The sequence below is a fragment of the Erythrolamprus reginae genome, chromosome 6 (assembly GCF_031021105.1).
Source record: "Erythrolamprus reginae isolate rEryReg1 chromosome 6, rEryReg1.hap1, whole genome shotgun sequence".
Classification (NCBI taxonomy): domain Eukaryota; kingdom Metazoa; phylum Chordata; class Lepidosauria; order Squamata; family Dipsadidae; genus Erythrolamprus; species Erythrolamprus reginae.
In genome coordinates, this window is record NC_091955.1 from 13,222,624 (window position 1) to 13,246,429 (window position 23,806).

The window sequence follows — 23,806 nt, forward strand, 5'->3', positions numbered from 1 at the left end:
ATTCGGAACAAGAGTTAATGACACAGCCACGCATGCGGAGAGCGATGCATAGGCAGCAACAACTGAGAGATTATTATCAAAGAAAATGAGGCCACCTGTGGTTGGGTGGGGCTGTGGTAATTAGTGAGGCTGCTATAAAGAGCAGCCTGTGGGTTTGGCCATTGTGGAGGATTATCTGATCGTTGTGTTTCGTGACTGCTTTACTGACTTTGTCCTTTTGTGTGCTGATTTTTCCCCGCTTTGAAACTAAACCAGGGCAAAGTGTGTTTCACTTTGTGGAAGAAGAAGGACTGTGAATTGCCTCACAGCTGCAAGCTAAGTATCACAGAACTGATAAGGGACTTGTACAAATTACCAGTTTGTTTGGAGACCAGTGCTCTTTGCTATACCAAAAGAGGTCTTAGTTTAAGTGAATTTTCATTATAAAGAACATTGTTTTGAATTTTCAAACGTGTGTGTGTCTGAAATTTGTACCTGTGAATTTTTGGGAGGAGTCTACCAGAGAGCCCGACAGAACAGCTGTTTTGCCAACTCTTTCTCGTGGTAGCTGCTTCCCGTTGGGGCCTTAAGGAGCCTGTCGTGTCCCTGTCCCGCTCAGCAGATCATGGATTCTGAGGATCAAGAGATGGGTGTGTTATGGTATCCTAGGCCTGTGTACTTGGAACCCACGTCTGAGAGCAAGGAGATCGGAGAGGATGTGGAGTCAGAAGCTGAAAACTAACCAGGGACTGTTGCACCTTCAGAAGTGCTCTTGAGTGACTCAGGAGACAATGAAGAGCTTTTAGATGCAAGGGTGTGCAGAAGTATTAGTAGGCAGGAATATTTGAGGAGGAAGAGATCTGTGTGTGAATAGCGCTATAGGCCACGCCTTGTGGCTATATGAGGAGGTGTTTCATGACGAGCTCTTTGTGAGCGTCAACACTCGACTAAAGAGGGCTTATACATGGTGATCAAGAACTCTTTCTGCTCGAATAAAGCATGTGGAAACAGAAATTTGCATTTCCGGGATTTCTGCCAAAGTACTGACAGTGTGGTGATTAAAAATTGCGTCTAGGACAACATTTTAATGACTTTTTGACTTCCGGCCTGAGACTGATAATAGCCGCTAAATTGGTCATGGAAATGCTATTCAGGGTTTGCTCTTATCTCTTGCTACAGTTAACAATTTCTGCTATGATTTGTTTTTAAAAATAGATGCTGAAAAATTGGATAACCTGGTTGTGTGTGGACCCACTTCTTGGAGGCTTCTAGCTAAGACAGAACAGAAATGAGTAGTGGCTGAGAGGGGATGGGTAAGTAGAGGCTGGCGAGGCATCTCTTGACGTGAGTGACATCAAGTTGGCCATGCCCACCTAGTCACGTGACCACCTAGCCACGCCCGCCCACCCAATCATTAGGCAGCTCACATTGGTAGTCCACGGGATTTAAAATTATGAATTTAGTGGTCCCCGAGTTCCAAAAGATAGGGAACCCCTATTCTAGTGCAACCCCTTGCCCATCCCTGACAAATGGTGGGTAAAATGAGGAGACGGATTGTGAGGGCAATCTGCTGGCTCTGTTAAAAAGTGCTATTGCTAACATGTTTGTAAGCTGCCCTAAGGAGAAGGGCGACATTAAAAAAAAATAAATTCGAATAAATAAATAAATAAATAAATGGCTCTTTTGAAGCTTGAACTGCTCCTTTCTGATGGTGCTTCAAATTTCAACCAGGTTTAGGTCTTGACTGTTCCACAGCCATTCCCAAACTCTTTGCTCTTCTTCATCCCTTTTTGTTAGACTTTTTTGTCGGGGGGACCCCATCTTCTTAGTCTACAGACACATTCTTGGCAAGGAGCGCTTAAAAATCTCGAGCAAACCCAGGCCTTGATTTTACTTTGTCCCTTCTCCCTTCTAACAACATGGATAATCAACAGCCTAGCCACAATAAGCCCAGGTTCTAGTTTTCTCTTCAAAACTCACACAAAATCAACAATACTCTTTCCTGTATCAGAAAAAGAAAACCAGTAAACAACACATCTTCGTTTATAAAGGGACAAAGTCATTTATGAAAATATAGCCCCACTATCGACCCAAATTGCTCACAGAACACAAATGTCTTAGGAGAGATCAGTTTTTGTTTCTAATTTTTTCTCTCTCTCCTAGCAGCAGGGACACAGTTTTAAAAGCCACTCTGTCGTTTTCCTTGTCAAATCTGGCACAGTAAAAGTATTCAATTCCGCCGATTCTTTCTGGAAGCTTCTAAAAAAAAAAACAACCCCCCAGACAAATCTTGCAACCATTTTAAAGCCCCCGTGGTTTAACTTAACTGCAATATTTACCTCCGTTTTCACGCTGTCAGTCACCAGCTTTCAAAGGCAAAAGTTTTGATTTTGCATGCTACAGTTCCTGGTTTTTTTTTTTAATTGTCCAATTGCCTCCGACTGCAGTATGTGTGTTTCTTCCGATTACCCCTGGTAATCACCTGCTTTTTTTCTGCGATGGAAATGGCCCGAAAATTGCTCTTCGATAATCAGGGATGAGTTCGCCGGGGCCCTGCCTCACAAAAGCTGGAATTGTGCAATTATCATTTGTAAAGAGAAACTGTTATCAAAGCCGCTGCGGGGGACAACACCAGGACTTCTGTTAAAGAGTTGGGGAAATCTGAAGCACATATTTCTCACACCAGAAATTTTCTTATAAACTCGGCTGAATAATTCATGAGGCTTGATTTAACAGCACATTTAATTCCTGGCATGTGCTGCATAGAGAAAAAACAACAACCCCACCAGAATTCTCTTAAGGTGTAGCCGCCTGGAAGCAAAGGGGCAACGCGGAACTACATTTCCAAACGTTCTTTGAATGCAATTCAGAACTTTTGTGATGCTTGTGTGTTCGGCGTGCCTAGAATCAACCCAGCCGGCCACTGACAGATGCACATTTCGAATCCCTGCCTTATCCCCAAGGATGCAAAGGAAGATCTGGGTTTATCGTTCAATCAGTACTCACAGCTCAGGCATTAATGTCCCTGGAAAACAGACGGCTTGGCGATTTCATGCATTTTTTAAAGGGCTTACAAAGGAAAATGGCCCCCAGGAAGAGAATTGCTTGAGCTGAGCAAACGAGGGGGTGGTGGATAGTGCAAAAAAAAAAACACCAAACAAACCCCACAACCCACCACCAGAATTCATGAAAGCTGCTACTGTTTACCATATTTTTCAGAGTATAAGACCCACCTTAGTTTTGGGGAAGGAAAATAGGGGAAAGTAATCTTCTTACCAGGTATTCATCTGGCTGGCATCCTTGGTCTGGTCAGCCTCAGTACATTATTTTATCCCCTGGTTAGGGCTTTAAAAAATATTTATTCAGAGAGAGTAAGAATGAAAGAGCTTGCAAGCCAATAAGAGCAGGGAACATCATTAGCACCTGGAAAGAAACTTTTGGAGCATGTAGAGCAATGGGGAAAAACCCTGCAAAGACCTAGGGCTTGGAAAACATTCTTAGCAGAGAGTAACAATGAAAGAGCTTGCAAGCCGGTAAGAGCTGGGAAGATCATTAGCACCTGGTTAGGGCTGGAAAGAAACTTATTCGGAGAACGTAGAGAATGAATAAAAAACTCCTACAAAGACAGGGTTTGGAAAACATTTTTCACAGAGTAACAGTGAAAGGGTATGCAAGCACCTGGTTAGGGCTGGAAAGAAACTTACTTGGAGCAAGTTAGAACAATGAAAAAAACCCTGCAAAGACTTAGGGCTTGAAAAACATTCTTTGCAGAGAGAAACAATGAAAGAGCCTGCAAGGTGAGAGATGGGAAGACCGTTAGCAGCTAGTTAGGGCTGGAAAAAAACCTACATTCAGAGTATACGACGCAAATCATCAGCCTCTTTTAGAGAGGAAAACGCTGTGTCTTATCCTCCAAAAAATATGGTAATTAAAATGCATGAATTGGAAAATGGGCTGCTAGACTTCTGATTTTTTTTTCTTTGCTCCCTTAAACACTCAGCTAAAGCAAGTAGGATGCTTGGCTGCATAGCTAGAGGTATAACAAGCAGGAAGAGGGAGATTGTGATCCCGCTATATAGAGCGCTGGTCAGACCACATTTGGAATATGGTGTTCAGTTCTGGAGACCTCACCTACAAAAAGATATTGACAAAATTGAACGGGTCCAAAGACGGGCTACAAGAATGGTGGAAGGTCTTAAGCATAAAACGTATCAGGAAAGACTTCATGAACTCAATCTGTATAGTCTGGAGGACAGAAGGAAAAGGGAGGATGTGATCGAAACATTTAAATATGTTAAATAGGGTTCAGGAGGGAAGTGTTTTTAATAGGAAAGTGAACACAAGAACAAGGGGACACAATCTGAAGTTAGTTGGGGGAATGATCAAAGGCAACATGAGAAAATATTATTTTACTGAAAGAGTAGTAGATCCTTGGAACAAACTTCCAGCAGACGTGGTTGGTAAATCCACAGTAACTGAATTTAAACATGCCTGGGATAAACATATATCCATTGTAAGATAAAATACAGGAAATAGTATAAGGGCAGACTAGATGAACCATGAGGTCTTTTTCTGCCGTCAGTCTTCTATGTTTCTATGTTTCCTCTTCCGACACTTGCCTTGTAACATGGGAATTCGTCCTGCTGCCTTGCATAGAAATGTGTGGGAAGGAAGGAAGGTGGTGGTGAAGTCTTTACAGTCCCCAGTCTTTTGATTTTTCAAGGCAAGCATTCGCCAGGCACCTTTCGCGAACTGAAGATGATGGGATAGAAATCGATCAACAACTCAACAAAAAGATTTACGGGCACCAATGCGCTGAAGGATGGAGCACTGCTGGGTGGCCAGATTAAATTCAATCCAAAGACACAAGCAAGATTAGAACTGGACATTTTGTTGAAAATGGTTTCCCGCGACACCTGGAGAAAGAAAGACACAGAAATCAGAATATGTACAACACATCTAGGAAGGTACAAACTCTGGGCAGAAAGTATTTAAAAATAAAAATAATGCCCATTAATTGCACGAGTGAAGCTGTTCTCTTCTTTTAAATCTACATTGCATGCACAATGTGTTCTGCCGGCGTGTCCCAACCGCCCGTAATTACAGGGTAATTAGTCCAGAAAGACACACACCACACGATAGAAGGAAAACCAAAAGTCTTTATCAACAGAAAAGCAGAAAAACTCCCTTTTAAAATGTCAAAGGGATTTTTTGATACACACAAGGCACAGGTTAAATGCAATCCAATTTCTCACCCAGTAACTGGGAAATTGAGTCCAATTTCAAAGTCCAGAAAGTCCACACATAGGCTTGAACAGGGAAACAGCAAAACCACGATCTTGACGAAAGTATGAATCAGATAAACTTCCACAAGGCTAAATCAGCACGCTGCTCTTTTTATCTGTAGCACTAATTACAGCAGCCCCACCCAACCAGAGGTGGCCTCACTTATCTCCTGTAATAATCCTTCAGTTGTTCTCTTCTATGCATCAATTTACGCATGCGTGGGTCTGTCATAAGTTCTTGTTCAGAATCCAGGGATGATAAGGAAGATTGATCTTCTCCTGGGCTGTCTGCCAAACTCCCCTCTTCACTGTCACTCACGCTTCCTTGGTCAAAGGAGACTTCGTCGGCAGATTCTATCGGGAGCAAAACAGGCCTGTGGCATGTGGATGTTTCCCCCACTTCCACCTCCACATTCCTTGGGGCAGGAGCTGGGCCAGAGCTAACCACAACACAATGTACCCATGACTTTTTGGAATGTTATATTTTTTCTATAATTTACACATTTCCCCAACCAATAAAGCTCATGCTTTTCTCTTGTGGCTCCAAATAAATAAGGGTAGATGTAACTGTTAAATATACAGGAAGAACATGGCATCTGTAGAATGGCTTGGGAACAGTCCAGTTAATAAATAAATAGTCCAATTAATAAATAACTAGAGCTTTCTAATAGAGAGGAATAATTCCATCCAGGAAAATATATATATTAAAAACGCTGTCCTTTCAATAATGCATTCTAGTATAAAAATATAATGATAAAATAAAGATAATGATAAAATGAAGATAAAATATAATGCGTGTGTGTGTGTGTGTGAGAGAGAGAGATATATATAGAGAGAGAAAACATATTTTTGCTGATAATGAAAAGGAAGGGAGACTAGTATAGATCTATTTCAAGCTATTTTGTTCTCATCATATTTAACAAATAAATGGCATATATACATAGAATTAAATAGTATATTTTGGATGCTCAGTAATAGTAAGGAGATAGGGAAATTGTATCTCTTTGAGGCGAGGAGAGGCCAGGCGCCCTAGCCCAAACCCTTGGCGTGAGTGATGTCAAATTGGCCACCTTTAAGTCAGTCACATGATCATCAAGCCACTCCTACCTGGTCACATGGCCGGCAAGCCACACCCGCAAAATAAGCCACGCCCACAGTGTGGTAGTAAATTTTTTTGCAGCCCTTCACTAGTAAGAAGCATGGCTTAAAGAAGTCAGAGAAATTGCACTCTGATAGACTTTTTAAAAGGAGAGGAGGAGCTAGTTCCATTTTGCTTGCCTTTGTGCTTATTAAACCTGAAATCAGAGGAGGAGGAGGAGGATCCAGTTGAAGTAGCCCTTTGTTCTGCCGATTTTATGAAGATTTTCACAGCTACAAAAAGCCCAGGTGGCTCTTGAATCGATAGAAAGTGAGGACCATGGCAGAAAAGAAAGTCACATATAATTTACTCTTTATAGCAATCCTATGTAGCTTTTGATCTGGTAATCTCACACTACTAACCATAGCTTACAAAACTTTTGCCAGACCAATCCATCTGTCTGGAATCCCCACCGTATTTTGGACGCAAACACTTTAGAAAATGTCTAGACATACTTTAATAGGAGAGCCCTCCACTCTTCCACTGGCAACAGAATACCCTACACAACTAGACTGACACTCCTAGGTTTAGAAAACTTAGAACTACATCACCTTAAACACGACCTAAGCATAGCCCATAAAATCATCTGCTACAACATCCTTCCTGTCAATGACCACTTCAGCTTCAACCACAACAATATACGACCACGCAACAGATACAAACTCAAAGTAAACCACTCCAAACTCGACTGTAGGAAATACAACTTTAGTAACCAAGTAGTTGATGCATGGAACTCACTACCTGACTCTTTAGCATCATCACCTAACCCCCAAAACTTTACCCTTAGACTATTCACTGTTGACCTCCCCCAATTCCTAAGAGGTCAGTAAGGGGCGTGCATAAGTGCACCAGCGTGCCTTCTGTCCCCTGTTCTAATGTTTCTCTTTTATTAGTATCATGTATATAAACATTGTTATATCTTTGGATACTACCAATACGTACTTGACCAAAATAAATAAATAAATGTAAATAAATAAATGTTGTGACTGAAACAGTCTGTAATATTGGATGAGGCCTGGAAAATGCATTGATAAACTTAGAATAAATCTGTTCATCTGGAACTGTCCAGCCTTTGCGGTAATCCAAAGAAGGACCAGCCTTTATTGCAAATTTACAGTAAGTGAAGCTTCATTTGCCCTTTCCTTATTTTTACTCTCCCCCAAAACTAAGAAGGGTCCCTAAGAAGAGACCCTCCTTTCTGCACCCCTCCTTTAGTCTCAGATTTTGTTTATTGGATTATTGTCTAGGATAGGGCTGTCAAACTCACGTCTCGGCAGCATCACGTGATATGTCGAGAGTTCCCCCCTCTTCATTAATGGGGTGGTGGGGGGTCACATTCTGCCCATGGGCTGCGAGTTTGACACCATCGTCACATCCCCCGCACGTCGCTAGCCGTTTGGGCGATCTGGTGTGAACCAGGAGGAACCCAGCCCTGCCCTGCAGACACCCTTTGGGTCTGGTACCAGAAGAATCAGTTAAGAGGCAGCTTCAAAACAGCAATGAAGCCGGAGATTTTAATTGGTACCCACCATATGGAGAAAACACATCAGAAACTTCAACACGACATAATTGTGCTCAGGGAGTCTGTGTACAATTTCTTTGCATCTGGTCACTCGCAAGCTGCTTTCTACACCTAGAAGAAAAGAGAAGGGGTTAACCATTTCATTCACTGTGAAAATATTTACTGACCTCTCGAATCCTGGACATAAAATGTTTCAACTCCTACCCTCAAAATTTCCCTACAAAGCACATCAAGACAGCTAGACACAAGAACAGTTTTTTCCCAAATGCCATCACTCTGCTAAACAAATAATTTCCTCAACATTGTCAAACTATTTATTAAGTCTGCACTACTATTACTACTAGTTTTTTTCTCACCATTCCTATCATCCATCTCCTCCCACTAATGACTGTAATTTGTTGCTTGTATCCTTAAGATTTTTATTAATATTGATTGTTTCCTCATTGCTTATTTGACCCCTATGACAATCATTAAGTGTTGTACCTTGTGATTCTTGACAAATGTATTTTTTTTCTTTTATGTACACTGAGAGCATATGCACCAGTGACAAATTATTTGTGTGTCCAATCACACTTGGCCAATAAAGAATTCTATTCTATTCTATTCCATTCCACTCTACTCATTCTACTCTACTCTATTCTACTCTACTCCACTCCACTCTACTCATTCTACTCTACTCTATTCTACTCTAATCTACTCTACTCCACTCCACTCATTCTACTCTACTCTATTCTACCTCTAATCTACTCTACTCCACTTCACTCCACTCCACTCTACTCATTCTACTCTACTCTATTCTACTCTAATCTACTCTACTCGATTCCGTTCCATTCCATTCTATTCTGCGGTTCCCAATACAAAGTACAGATGAGTCAAAGCTCTATATTTGCGGAAAGTGACTCACTAGTGATTTGAATGATCTGATCATACATTGGGAAGGTCAGTAAAGGTTCAGGAAGTTCTCGGAGAAAGGCCTTCAGGATTACTCCCGGGATGTGAATATCTTCATACTCATCAAAATCAACAGATTTTCCTACAACAGAAAATGCCAAAGAATGCATGTAAGAAAATGTAAATAAGAGGATTTAATTCAAACGCCCTTCATTTCCTGGGTCAGGAGTTCCAGCACTCAGTCATTTAAGGCCTGGTCATCTCACCCTTGTACTACTGCAATTAATAATAATAATAATAATAATAATAATAATAATAATAATAATAATAATAATACAACATCGAAGTTGGAAGGGACTCCTGCTTAGGCAGGAAACCCTTCAGACAGATGGTTATCCAATATCTTCTTAAATCTTCCAGTGTTGGAGCTTTCACAATTACTGGAGGCAAGCTGTTCCACTGATTAATTGTTCTAATTGTCAAAAAATTTCTCCTTAGTTTTAAGTTGCTTCACTCCTTGTTTAGTTTCCACCCATTGATTCTTGCTCTACCCTCAGGTGCTTTGGAAAATAGGTTGACTCTCTTTTCCTTGTGGCAACCCTTGAGATTTTGGAACACTGCTATCATGTCTCCTTTGGTCCTTCTCATCAAACTAGCCATGCCCAGTTCCTGCAACTGTTCTTCATATGTTTTAGCCTCTAGTCCCCTAATCATCTCTGTCGCTTTTCTCTGCACTTTTTCTAGAATCTCAACATCCTTTTTGCATCATGGAGACCAAAATTGAATGCAGGATTCCAAATGTGGCCTTACTAAATGTAACTCTACAGGTGGCTACCCCTGAAGAGCTTTTAGAAGCTTTCACTGGTCCAGAGTGTGCCAGCATAGGCAATCTTTGGAGCCTCTAGAGTGGCCCATGTTCAATTCAATTCAATTTATTAGATTTGTATGCCGCCCCTCTCCGAAGACTCGGGGCGGCTCACCACAGTAATAAAAACAGTAATAACAATGGAACAAATCTAATAATAAAATATATAAAAACCTCAACAATTAAAAAACCATACAGCACATACACATCAAACATGAAATATAATAAGCCTGGGGGAGATGTCTTAGTTCCCCCATGCCTGGTGATATAGGTGGGTCTTAAGTAACTTGCGAAAGACAAAGAGGGTGGGGGCCGTTCTAATATCCGGGGGAAGTTGATTCCAGAGGGCCGAGGGCACCACAGAGAAGGCTCTTCCCCTGGGGCCTGCCAAACGACATTGTTTGGTCGACAGGACCCGGAGAAGGCCAACTCTGGGGGACCTTATCGGCCGCTGGGATTTGTGCGGTTCCGGAGATATTCTGGTCCAATGCCATGTAGGGCTTTAAAGGTCATTACCAACACTTTGAATTGTGACCGGAAACTGATCGGCAGCCAGTGCAGGCCACAGAGTGTTGTAGAAACGTGGGCGAATCTAGGAAGCCCCACGATAGCTCTCGCGGCCGCATTCTGCACGATCTGAAGTTTCCGAACACTCTTCAAAGGTAGCCCCATGTAGAGACCATTACAGTAGTCGAACCTCAAGGTGATGAGGGCATGAGCGACTGTGAGCAGTGACTCCCGGTCCAAGTAGGGCCGTAACTAGCGTGGCTTGGCGGGCGTAGCAGGGGAAGGATACTGCAAAATCTCCATCCCCTCCTGATCAGCTGGGGCTCGGGAGGCAGAGAATAGATGGGGACAGGGCCAGTCAGAGGTGGCATTTACCGGTTCTCCGAACTACTCAAAATTTCTGCTATCAGTCTCCAGAATTGAATCCCATCTTTGCCCCACACCCTGCTGTTTTCCTCTCCAACTTTTAGTCTTAGTTATAATTTGTATTTTATTATGATTTTATTTTACACATTTGTGTGTGCATGACTATACACATAAACCTACATACAGTACATATTGTAGAGGGGAGGCATATAAATGAGTAAGTAAGTAAGTAAGTAAATAAATAAATAAATAAAAATTCATATATATAGTAGATGATAGATGGATAAATAATAGATGATAGACAGACAGACCGAGAGATATGGTAGGTAGGTACGTAGGTAGGTAGATGATAGATAAATGATGGATAGATATAAATGATAGATAGACCAATAGATATGGTAGGTAGGTAGATGATAGATAGATAGATAGATAGATAGATAGATAGATAGATAGATAGATAGATAGATTTATAGAGGGAAGGCAGCTCAGGTCTCGTGTGTTCGCCCTAGAACAAGGACAGAAGCACCAGCCTGAAGATGACGAGTGGGACCTTGTCGAAACGTCGCCAGAAATCTCTGAATCCTACACGGGAAGAAACCCGAATATGCCAAGATCTTCATACCAGATATGGTAGGTAGGTAGGTAGATGATAGGTACGTAGGTAGACAAACAGACAGACAGAAAGGTAGGATGGATGGATGGATGGATAGATGCAGTAATGGACAGCTGCCCCCCCCCAGTGGGGCAATGCTGTGGTGGTAGTAAGTTTATGCACTCTTTGTTTGAATACTTAATATTGTCCTTCCTTCTCTAGTACCTTAGTATGATCCTTAGTATGAACTTGTCTAATTGGTGTCTGACTAAATACTTTTCCCCTCACTGTATCAACTATCTATCTATCCATCCGTCCATCAATCTTACTTATACGTTTCCCACAGTCACTGTGCAATGAGATGGATAGCTCTCCATTTTCCTTACCTATCCAACTACCCACCTACTTCATAACCTCAAGACCCTTCTTGCTACAACTATAATTTGAACCTTATTCCCATATCTTGATTGGCTCTAAGATGGCTCAAATGCAGATCTTTTCCACTTAAGAGAGTGTGTGAAGTTTATCAAAAGCTATATTTATTTTTTCCCCAAAGTAATTTGATTTTATATCAGATAAGAGATAGAGTAATTTTATACTGCATATTCTTTTTTCCCCTTATTGTGGTGACAACGGTATGTTATTATCTAGCAGCAAGATATTTGCACTATAAAAACATTTCATAAAACGACTTCAGTGCTTTTCACAAATGATTTCTTTTGACATTGTCTCTACAGGAAAAAAGCGGTAAAAAAAATAAAGTGAAAAGCAGAGGAGCTGATATTGCTGTTTAGAGAAAATCAAGCTATGCAGGATTCACAATTTGTCATTTCATAGCTATTGTGAAACCATCAATATAAGCTGGTCACGACTCATTGTACAAACTGTTTTAAATGCTGGTCCTATCTCCTTCCTTCTAGATTTAAAGTTAAGATGGCACCTCTCCAATCCATTTAAGACATAGCATGGAGTGGGGACCAATTTTAAAGTATCTTGCTAGTATATATTTTAGGGAACTGCCCTTTTCATATATTAACTAACTGGGAGTGTGTGTGTTCCAGAATATCCTTCCCTCATAAAAATGAAAAATGGCATTTGTTTGATAAATCCAGTGATGGGCTGCCAAAATTTTTTACTGCCACACTGTGGGTATGGCTTATTTTGTGGGTATGGCTTGATGGGCATGTGACCAGTAGGAGTGGTTTGCCAGCCATGTGACCAGGTGGGAGTGGCTTGACAATCATGTGACTGGGGAATGGCTTAAAGGTCATGTGACTGGGTGGGAGTGGCTTACTGACCAAGATAAGTTTTCAAATAAGTGCTTGGACTCTTTTTCAGTCGATTAAGTCACATTATTTGAATAGCCACACAAAGGACAAATGATAGACAGAGTTATTTGTTGAGGAGCAGAGTAACCTTTTAAGGTTTTGTACTGAACCCACAAGGCTCAGATTAGGCAAGTAGCTCAATTTTCTTTGCTATAAAAGTTGAGTTCTAGATAATGATTAAATAAAATGATTAAAGCATTTATGGGTAAAAACATCCTATTTAATTATTTCCTATTTTAAAAGTAATTAAGGATCATACTAAGGTGCTAGAGAAGGAAGGACAATAAAAAAATTATTAATTTAGTGCATAAACTTACTATCCCCACTGAGCCCCCCCTCCCCGTGGGGAGCCGCAGCCCATCACTGGATAAATCATACACCTGGAAGAGGGGTGTGGCCAACAGCGGCACAGTATGGAAATCTGGAATGCTCCAGATAAAAGTGCTGAATTCAAGTTGGGGTTTTCTTGGGGGGGTGGGGTGTCTTTTTAGACCAGTGTTCCTCAATTATTTTCTATTATGCCCCCCCCCTAGGAAGAAGTAAACATTTCACGCTACCCCCAAACCGGGATGATTGCAATATTCAACACGTTTTCGCTGAAAAACTCAAGCAGCTTACCAGAGTGAGTGAAGTGTAATGTGTTTAAGTGACACCTTAATTTATTTGCCTTCATACTGTCTGCTGTCAACATCTTTAGACACGGTAAACATACCGGTCTTTCCTCGTCTCCCACCATAGTCACAGTGAAGCCAAGCGCTACATACGCTTTGACATATTTCCTTGTCTTAGCTTTCGGGAAATGTAACGTTTGTCTCATTATGCTGCACTGCAGGCCACTGAAGCTGACTTTGGATATGTGGATCAGTGGTTCAAATCTCATCACCGGCTCAAGGTTGACTCAAGCCTTCCATCCTTCCGAGGTGGGTAAAATGAGGACCCGGATTGTGGGGGCAATATGCTGGCTCTGTTATGCTGACCTACAAGTGCTATTGCTAACATGTTGCAAGCCGCCCTGAGTCTAAGGAGAAGGGCGGCATAAAAATCGAATAAATAAAATAAAAAATAAATTATCTCCGTCTCTCTCCTCCTTTCTTTTCATCCCTGTTAAAATATTTTTCCATGGTGTCTCTTAAGGGTTTGTTATCTGCACTTCATATCTCCTGCTTTGTGCTTTGTGGCTATTGTTCAGTGCAAAAAACCCCTACACCCTGTTGTGGTTGGCTTGGCCCAGCTCCTGCCCCAGGGAATGGGGAGGTGGATGCAGGGGAAACTTCAACATGTCACAGGCCTGTGTTACTGCCGACAGAATCAGTTCAGAGTTTAGTTTCCTCGGACGAAGAAGAAGGTGGGAGTAACTCGGCAGAGGAGGGCTTGGCACACAGCCAAGGCAGTCAATCTTCCTTATCTTCCCTTGATTCAGATGATGACGTTTTGGACCCACGCAAGAGCATAATTATGCGTAGAAGAGACCAAGTAAGAACATATTACAGTAAATAAGGGAGGCCACCTATGTTTGGGTGGGGCTCCAGTAATTAGGCTGCTGCTATAAATAGCAGCATGTGGGTTTGGCCGTTGTGGAAGAATATCTTATCGGAGTTCGTCAGGAATCTTGTGTTGCTGGACTTCGTTGCTTTTTCACGCCTTTGAAACCAAAGCAGAGCAACGTGTGTGTGTGTGTCTCACTTCATTGGAAAAAGAAGGGGTGTGAAGTTTCTTCACAGCTGCTAGCTAAGTACTTAATGACTGCTAAGGGAAATTGTACAGACTACCCGGTTGTTTTGGGAAGAGTGCTCTTTGCAATACAAAAAGAGTGCTTTGTTTCTTTTGAAGTTTGTGATAAAGAACATTGTTTTGAATTTTCAAACGTGTCTGTGTGTCTGAAATTTGTACCCTTGAATTTTCGGGAGGCTCCTATCAGAGAGCCCGGCAGAACACACCCTGTGGTTAAAAAAACCCATGTTTCCTGGGGTCACACGCCCTCCCCCCTGGCATCACTTCATGCCCCCCCCCCCAGGGTAGACTGCCCCACCATTTGAGAAGCACTTCTTTAGACCATAGTCTTCCAGTAGGGACTAAAGTAGAATTAAAGCACAGGCAGGTGTAGAAAGGGAAACCCTATTTCCTCCAGAACGCCAGCGAAGGGCTTTGGACCGGACGTCTTGGAAGGCAGCCATGGAGCACTGCCAATAGATGAGGCGGCCTCTCAAAAGGAGAGAGAAAGTTGTGTGAATCATCTGGGTGAGATTTATTTAATTTTGTCTTCTATACAAAGTGACTCTGATTTTAAGTGGTTCTTCCTTTGAAGAAGAAGATTGCTTAAGGAAAAGTTTGGCAAAGAAAAGCAGGGCGAGCGGAACTTAATGGCTCCCTCCCTGCATTAAGGAAAAGGGGTGAAATAACTAGGATCCAAGGAAAGAAAAGAAAAGAAAAAAAGAAAGAAAGAAAGAAAGAAAGAAAGAAATTGATTGAATAAGCTAATACAGTGGTACCTCATCATACGAACTTAATTGGTTCCAGGAGGAGGTTCGTAAGGTGAAAAGTTCGTAAGATGAAACAATGTTTCCCATAGGAATCAATGTAAAAGCAAATAATGCGTGCAAATCCTTCAGGAAAATCCCAAACTTTAGAAGGGAGATGAACAGAGGGCAGGGAGGAGCAGCTAAAGGGGGCAGGTGGAAGAAGCAAGGCTAGGCTAAAGGGTGAGTGCCCCTCCCTTTTCTTTCTTCAAAAGACACCCTTTCAGTGTCTTTGCAAGCACCTTGTTCTCTGCAAAATGTTTCCTCCCCCAAGCTGCCCCTCCCTCCTCCCTTTTCTTTCTTCAAAAGACACCCTTTCAGTTCCTTTGCAAGCATGCAAAATCTTTACTCCTCCAAGCTGCCCCTCCCTTTTCTTTCTTCAAAAAAGGGGAAAAAAGAAACCCCTTCATCCCAGCAGCAGCTGCTTGGGTTCGTAAGGTGAAAATAGTTCGGAAGAAGAGGCAAAAAAATCTTAAACACCGGGTTTGTATCTTGAAAAGTTCGTCAGAAGAGGCGTTCGTAAGATGAGGTACCACTGTATTATAGTGGAATTGAAAGCAAATTGGAATTAGTTATTATATGATTTACCCTTAGTTATTATATTATTTACTTTCCTTTTTTGTTTAATATTTAAAGTGAAAAGTGGAAACTTTTCCAACAGCTGCAGTGCCATCTAGTGGCAGAAAAAAAGAAAAGGAGAAAGGAAATTTTTGAACAACCTTGACATTTGTTGAGGTCTAAACAACATGTGGATATAGCTTTTGTTTTTATTTTCTGTATCTATGAAGCATTTTTGAAAGAAAAAAAGAGTCAAAGACTGAATTAATACTGTTATTTTTGATTCTGCTTTTTTACTCTTTATGCTTGGAGCTTGAACAAATTATGCACTGGCAATTTTGTTCTTAGGTTTTTATCTGTATTATTAGAAACTATTTTTCTTTTGGGATTTTGATTCATAAGGATTATGTATTTTGTTTTTTCTTTTCTGAATTTTGATTTATGAGGATTATATTGACTATTGGACTCTCTCTATTCATATATACCATATTTTTTGGAGTACAAGATGCACTGAAGTATAAGACGGACCTTAGTTTTGGGGGAGGAAAACAACGGGGGAAAAATCTGCCTCTGCATCCCAGCAAATAGAAAACTACACAGATGATAACACTGTTTGCATGTGTGCCTGACCCATAGAAATATCAAAGAATTGGAGAAATGTACATTATGGTAGTATATTAATGCCAGAAAGTTTTCTTAAATGTAGTCACACTAACTCCGCCCAATTATTTAAAGAATACAACAATAGAAAAAGAAAGAGGAGGATGAAGAGGAAAGGAAAAAGGGAGAGGAGAGGAAGAAAAAAGGGGATAGGAGAGGAGTTAAAAGGAGGGAAGAGGAGAATAGTAAGAGAATTATTATTATTGTGGAAAATATATTTTCCCGGTTCAGACTGGATCTTAGAACTGGTAGCATGAGCAGCGAGAGGCTCCGCCCATCCACCCGGAACACTTCTGTTGTGGTTAGCTCTGGCCCAGCTCCTGCCCCAAGGACTGTGGATGTGGGGGAGACATCCACATGCTACAGGCCTGTTTTGCCCCCGGTGGAATCTGATGATGAAGGCTCCTCTGACCAAGAAGACATGAGTGACAGGGAGGAGGAGAGTGTGGCAGACAGCTCAGAAGGAGATCAATTATCTAGCTCCTCCTTGGATTTAGAACAAGAGTTAATGATACAGCCACGCATGCGGAGAGCGATGCATAGGCAACAACAACTGAGAGATTATTATCAAAGAAAATGAGGCCACCTGTGGTTGGGTGGGGCTGTGGTACTTTGTGAGGCTGCTATAAAGAGCAGCCTGTGGGTTTGGCCATTGTGGAGGATTATCTGATCTTTGTGTTTCGTGACTGCTTTACTGACTTTGACCTTTTGTGTGCTGATTTTTTCCCGCTTTGAAACTAAACCAGAGCAAAGTGTGTTTCACTTTGTGAAAGAAGAAGGACTGTGAATTGCCTCACAGCTGCAAGCTAAGTATCACATAACTGATAAGGGACTTGTACAAATTACCAGTTTGTTTGGAGACGAGTGCTCTTTACTATACCAAAAGAGGGCTTGGTTTAAGTGAATTTTCATTATAAAGAACATTGTTTTGAATTTTCAAACGTGTGTGTGTCTGAAATTTGTACCTGTGAATTTTTGGGAGGAGTCTACCAGAGAGCCCGACAGAACAACTTCTGTGGTCACACGTGAACACATGCAAACTGGTAGTAAAGGGTTTTAGGACCCACTACTGGTGTGACCACCTTCTCACCCACTTGCAAATACCTTTACTCCGCATCTATCTAATATAGCATTTCACTTTTTAAAGGACTTTGTGATTAATCAAACAACTAATGAAAATGAGTCTATGTTTGCATGCCAGGCGCTTTTTCTGTTTTGTTTTGTTCTTATCTATTTGTTTTACTTCGTGCTAATAAAAGAGCTACTGACCTTGATTGTAAAGTTTCTGAATCTCTTGAATACTTTTGATGCTTGCTGATCTTCGAAACAGCCCTTCCGTTTTAAGTCCTTGAAAAGGGAAGGATTAAAGTTACTTTTTGCCACTATCATTCATTTGACCTTCCAAATTCAATACTCGACATCCTTGCAAACCGAAATGTCATTTTTCAGTACGGATTCATATAAGTGAATTGTTTCACTTATTTCACAAAGAAATCAGCTGAAAATATTCCCCCCCCCCCCCACTTCTGCTGCATTGTTGTGGTTTAGTGCAGTGATGGTGAACCTTTTTTTGGCTCGGGTGCCAAAAGGATGCATGAGTTCATGCCCACACCCATAATACTGTAAGCATTCCACACTGGGCTTATAACCAATGTTAGAATCCTAAACTTAGAAGTGGTGGTTGTTCAGCCAATAACCATATTGAACAATACCGTGTTCAGTTCTGGAGACCTCACCTACAAAAAGATATTGACAAAATTGAACGGGTCCAAAGACGGGCTACAAGAATGGTGGAAGGTCTTAAGCATAAAACGTATCAGAAAAGACTTAATGAACTCAATCTGTATAGTCTGGAGGACAGAAGGAAAAGGGGGGACATGATCGAAACATTTAAATATGTGAAAGGGTTAAATAAGATCCAGGAGGGAAGTGTTTTTAATAGGAAAGTGAACACAAGAACAAGGGGACACAATCTGAAGTGAGTTGGGGGAAAGATCAAAAGCAACATGAGAAAATATTATTTCACTGAAAGAGTAGTAGATCCTTGGAACAAACTTCCAGCAGACGTGGTTGGTAAATCCACAGTAACTGAATTTAAACATGCCTGGGATAAACATATATCCATCCTAAGATAAAATACAGAAAATAGTATAAGGGCAGACTAGATGGATCATGAGGTCTTTTTCTGCCGTCAGACTTCTATTTTTCTATGTAACCAATAGCCAAAATAAGAGCCGAGATGGCGCAGTGGGTAGAGTGCAGTACTGCAGGCCACTAAAGCTGACTGCTAGATCTGCTGGTCAGCAGTTCAAATCTCATCACCGGCTTGACTCAGCCTTCCATCCTTACGAGGTGGGTAAAATGAGGACCCAGATTGTGGGGGCAATAGGCTGGCTCTGTTAAAAAGTGCTATTGCTAACATGTTGTAAGCTGCCCTAAGTCTAAGGAGAAGGGCGGCATAAAAATCGAATAAATAAATAAATAGTCCAACCCCCCGTTCAAGCCTAAATTCTATTGCGGGCATCCATAGAACTTTGCACATAAGATATGGCAAGAGGCTGAATGAATGTATTAGACTGGACCAGTGTTGTAAGCCTCCCTGAGACTAAGGAGAAGGGCGGCATAAAAATAGAATAAATAAATAACACAAACTAATATAAGTAAGAGTATAAATATTATTTAGAATGTACACAATAGAGTAATCAGCAAACAGTCAACTACATTTTTGCCAGACCCATCCTCGAATACAGCTCATCTGTTTGGAACCCATATCGCATCTCAGACATCAACACCCTTGAAAATGTCCAAAGATACTTCACCAGAAGAGCCCTTCACTCCTCCACTCAAAACAGAATACTCTATGAGACTAGACTTTCAATCCTGGTTCTAGAAAGTTTAGAACTAAGACGCCTTAAACAAGATCTAAGTATTGCACACAAGATCATATGCTGCAACGTCCTGCCTGTCGGCGACTACTTCAGCTTCAACCACAACAACACGAGAGCACACAACAGATTTAAACTTAATATTAACCGCTCCAAACCTGACTGTAAAAAATATGACTTCAGTAACTGAGTTGTCGAAGCATGGAACTCATTACCGGACTCCATAGTGTCATCCCCAAACCCCCAACACTTTACCCTTAGATTATCTACGGTTGACCTATCCTGATTCCTAAGAGGTCAGTAAGGGGCGAGTACAAGTGCACTAGAGTGCCTTCCGTCCCCTGTCCTATTGCTCTCCTATATCTCCTATACCTTTCTTCTATTCCTATATCTCTTCTTCTATTCTTTCATTGATATGTTCTATTACTATACATTCTTTTCTATTATTTCTTAGATATAGAGTATCTCCTCTATAACCTTCATCATGTATTTTACTATGTGTATATAGATATATACCCACTAAAACACTCATTGTGTATTGGACAAAATAAATAAATAAATAAAATAAATACATACATATCCAAGTCAAGCGATCATATAAAAACTGGATATCAGAATACAGTGATCCCCCGCTCGTTGCGAGGGTTCCGTTCCAGGAGCCCCCGCAACGAGCGGGTTTTCGCGAAGTAGCGCTGCGGAAGTAAAAACACCATCTGCGCATGTGCAGATGGTGTTTTTACTCCCACAGCGCTAGCGAGGAGCCGAAGATTGGGGGCGGCGCGGCTGTTTGCCGCCGGCATGGGGGGCTTCCTAGCAGCCCCCCAAACCCGGGTTGGGGGTCCGGGGGGCGCTGTCTCTCGGCGCTTTCGAGCTGAGTCCGGGAGCGAATTCGCTCCCGGACTCAGCTCGAAAGCGCCGAGAGACAGCATGGACAGGCCCGTTCCTTGGCGCTGTCTCTCGGCGCTTTCGAGCTGAGTCCGGGAGCGAATTCGCTCCCGGACTCAGCTCGAAAGCGCCGAGAGACAGCGTGGACAGGCCCGTTCCTTGGCGCTGTCTCTCGGCGCTTTCGAGCTGAGTCCGGGAGCGAATTCGCTCCCGGACTCAGCTCGAAAGCGCCGAGAGACAGCGTGGACAGGCCCGTTCCTTGGCGCTGTCTCTCGGCGCTTTCGAGCTGAGTCCGGGAGCGAATTCGCTCCCGGACTCAGCTCGAAAGCGCCGAGAGACAGCGTGGACAGGCCCGTTCCTTGGCGCTGTCTCTCGGCGCTTTCGAGCTGAGTCCGGGAGCGAATTCGCTCCCGGACTCAGCTCGAAAGCGCCGAGAGACAGCGTGGACAGGCCCGTTCCTTGGCGCTGTCTCTCGGCGCTTTCGAGCTGAGTCCGGGAGCGAATTCGCTCCCGGACTCAGCTCGAAAGCGCCGAGAGACAGCGTGGACAGGCCCGTTCCTTGGCGCTGTCTCTCGGCGCTTTCGAGCTGAGTCCGGGAGCGAATTCGCTCCCGGACTCAGCTCGAAAGCGCCGAGAGACAGCGTGGACAGGCCCGTTCCTTGGCGCTGTCTCTCGGCGCTTTCGAGCTGAGTCCGGGAGCGAATTCGCTCCCGGACTCAGCTCGAAAGCGCCGAGAGACAGCGTGGACAGGCCCGTTCCTTGGCGCTGTCTCTCGGCGCTTTCGAGCTGAGTCCGGGAGCGAATTCGCTCCCGGACTCAGCTCGAAAGCGCCGAGAGACAGCGTGGACAGGCCGTTCCTTGGCGCTGTCTCTCGGCGCTTTCGAGCTGAGTCCGGGAGCGAATTCGCTTCAGGACTCAGCTCGAAAGCGGCGAGAATGAACGGCGTGGGCGGGCGGCAGCGAGGAGTTTGCGTGGGCGGTGGGGAAACTCCTCGCTGACGCCAGCAAGAGGGGGAAGACCCAGGAAAGCCACCCAGCAGCTGATCTCCCGGTTGCCATCTACGCATGCGTGCCCATAGAAAAAACGCACGCATGCGTAGATGGTATTTTGACTTCCGGGTTGAAAAATCGCGAAGTACCCTGTTCGCAATGGTTGGGGACGCAATAAACGGGGGATCACTGTATACAGTTCTATACATACAGCAGCTAACCAATAATATTCTCACAGAGTTCCATACAATACCATAAACCGGTGATGGCGAACCTTTTTTTCCTTGGGTGCCGAAAGTGCGTGCGCGCGCACTATCGTGCATATGCACACACCCATAATTCAATGCCTGGGGAGGGCGAAAACAGCCTCTTGAAATTATATTCTGTCTTTCGAAATGTGTTCCAGGCTATAATGAATTCTCCATGTTGTTTAGATTTTTTCATTGCATTTCTATCATTTTGGCAAAAGGAGCTGCTCATTTTAGCAGTCGCGACTGGAATAATCTATCAGCGATAAAGCACATGTATACCTTTCTTTCTGAGCACGATCATCACAGAACAGATAGTCCTCAACTTACAATGACTTTTTAAAGTGACTTGAAGTTACAATGACACTGTCAAGCTTCGAACTATATTCAGACTGCTTTAATTTCTCACGGCTTCACAGCTTGTCAACAGACCAGGGAAAGGGAGGGAGAAATTGGAATGTGTATTCCAGATGGTAACAAGAAATGGTCTCATGGACATTTTAACCCAGGGGTATCAAACTCAAGGTTAGGTCCCACAGAGTTGGCCTTCTCCGGGTCCCGTCGACTAAGCAATGTCATTTGGCGGGACCCAGGAGAAGAGCCTTCTCTGTGGCGGCCCCGACCCTCTGGAACCAGCTCCCCCCAGATATCAGAGTTGCCCCCACCCTCCTTGCCTTTCGCAAGCTCCTTAAAACCCACCTCTGTCGTCAGGCATGGGGGAATTGAAAATTCTCTTCCCCCAAGGCTTATAGAATTTATACATGGTATGCTTGTATTTATGAGTGGTTTTTTTTTAAATTGGGGCTTTTTAGATTGTTTTTAATATTAGATTTGTTTACATTGTCTTTTTATATTGTTGTTAGCCGCCCCGAGTCTTTGAAGAGGGGCGGCATACAAATCTAATAAATAATAATAATAATAATAATAATAATAATAATAATAATAATAATACTTAAATCTGGTCCATGGGACCGGCCTGGAAATAGTAAAGGACCGGTCCATGGTGCCTCTGGCAGCCAAAATGGGGCATATGGGGCATCACGTGACCCCCTCACATCCCGTTTTGACCAGCAGGATGCTGCAGAAGTCCTTCTGGGCCAAAAACAAGGAACTGGGGGCCACGTGAGGCCTCACATACCTGTTTTGGCTGGCAGGCTGTTGCAGGAGGCTGCGCGGGCCAAAAATGGGACACAAGGAGCTGTGTGAAGGTCTCATGCCCCATTTTGGCCAGCAGGGTGCTACAAGAGGCATCCGTCCTATCTCCCTCACTTCACCCAGCCAGCAGAGGAAAATTACAGTGCTGATCTGGCCCTTGAAGGAATCCAGTTTGACACCCATTTTATCCAGTGTTTACCAAATCTTTCCACAACCACACCTGAATACCTAATTGGACCATGTGGCCTACACTCTCAGTGACTTACAGATCATAAAAAGCCAGATAGAAAAGCAATTAAAATATTTAAGCTTTGCAAATTAAAAACTTTAAAAGTATTTATTTTATTGATTGATTGATTGATTGGATTTGTATGCCGCCCCTCTCCGTAGACTCGGGGCGGCTAACAACAATGATAAAAACAACATGTAACAATCCAATCCAATACTAAAATAACTAAAAAAAACCTTATTATAAAAACCAAACATACATACAGACATACCATGCGTAAATTGTAAAGGCCTAGGGGGAAAGAGTATCTCAGGTCCCCCATGCCTGATGGCAGAGGTGGGTTTTAAGGAGCTTACGAAAGGCGAGGAGGGTGGGGGCAATTCTAATCTCTGGGGGGAGTTGGTTCCAAAGAGCCAGGGCCGCCACAGAGAAGGCTCTTCCCCTGGGTCCCGCCAAACAACATTGTTTAGTTGACGGGACCCGGAGAAGGCCCACTCTGTGGGACCTAACTGGTCGCTGGGATTTGTGCAGCAGAAGGCGGTCCCTGAGATAATCTGAAATTATGCAAAACAACAACCAAGAACCAGTGACGGATGGCAGGGAATGAGGTCTTCTTATGCTGTCAATCACCACCGGTGTTAAGCGCCCCACTCAGGCTCCTGTGCCAACAGGCAAAGCCAGGTTTTAGTAAGCTTCCAGGATCGAAGGGTACTTTTATTCTCTTTTATTCTTTTATTCTCCTTGAAGATAGTGCTTCCTTGTTCTCTTCAGTGTAATACATGATTATCAGACTGTTCTTAATCATTCCAGCTTTCTGTTCTTTAGAAATACCAGCGTCTCCACGTTAGAAAGTTAGGCTTAAAGGTTAGGGTCCATTTGGAGGGGGGGGTTTGGGGAAAAAATGGCTTTTCCAAGGTCAAGATTTTCCTGATCAAACAAAATCATGAATAATTTTTGGCCATTTGGGTTTATCTTAACAACATGCTCAATATTATTTCTTATATCTCTCTTCGGGAAAAATATGTATCATATTTTGACAAATGTCTATGGAGAGGGGCGGCATACAAATCCAATAAATAATAATAATAATAATAAAATAATATATTTTTCTTTTATGTACACTGAGAGCATATGCACCAAAGACAAATTCCTTGTGTGTGCAATCACACCCAGCCAATAAAGAATTCTATCACCTGGTCAAATTCTAT

General features: G+C 42.7%; 1 protein-coding gene across 6 annotated transcripts in view; it reads right to left on the reverse strand.

The window, feature by feature from the left end:
- Nucleotides 1-4,373: 4,373 nt before the first annotated feature.
- The window catches only part of LOC139169313 (rho GTPase-activating protein 8-like), a 104,376-nt gene continuing 84,943 nt past the window's right edge, over nt 4,374-23,806 (reverse strand). For 4 of the 6 annotated variants that reach the window (XM_070755283.1, XM_070755285.1, XM_070755284.1 and 1 more), the window contains exons 10-13: nt 17,477-17,554; nt 8,829-8,957; nt 7,932-8,035; nt 4,374-4,895 (exon numbers count right to left, since the gene is read on the reverse strand). In XM_070755283.1, coding sequence (XP_070611384.1) covers nt 4,698-4,895; nt 7,932-8,035; nt 8,829-8,957; nt 17,477-17,554 — 509 coding nt within the window. In that variant the 3' untranslated portion in view covers nt 4,374-4,697. Of the gene's footprint in view, nt 4,896-5,483; nt 5,619-7,931; nt 8,036-8,828; nt 8,958-17,476; nt 17,555-23,806 lie in introns of those variants that run through there. The other 2 variants (XM_070755288.1, XM_070755287.1) reach the window with 2 other exon arrangements.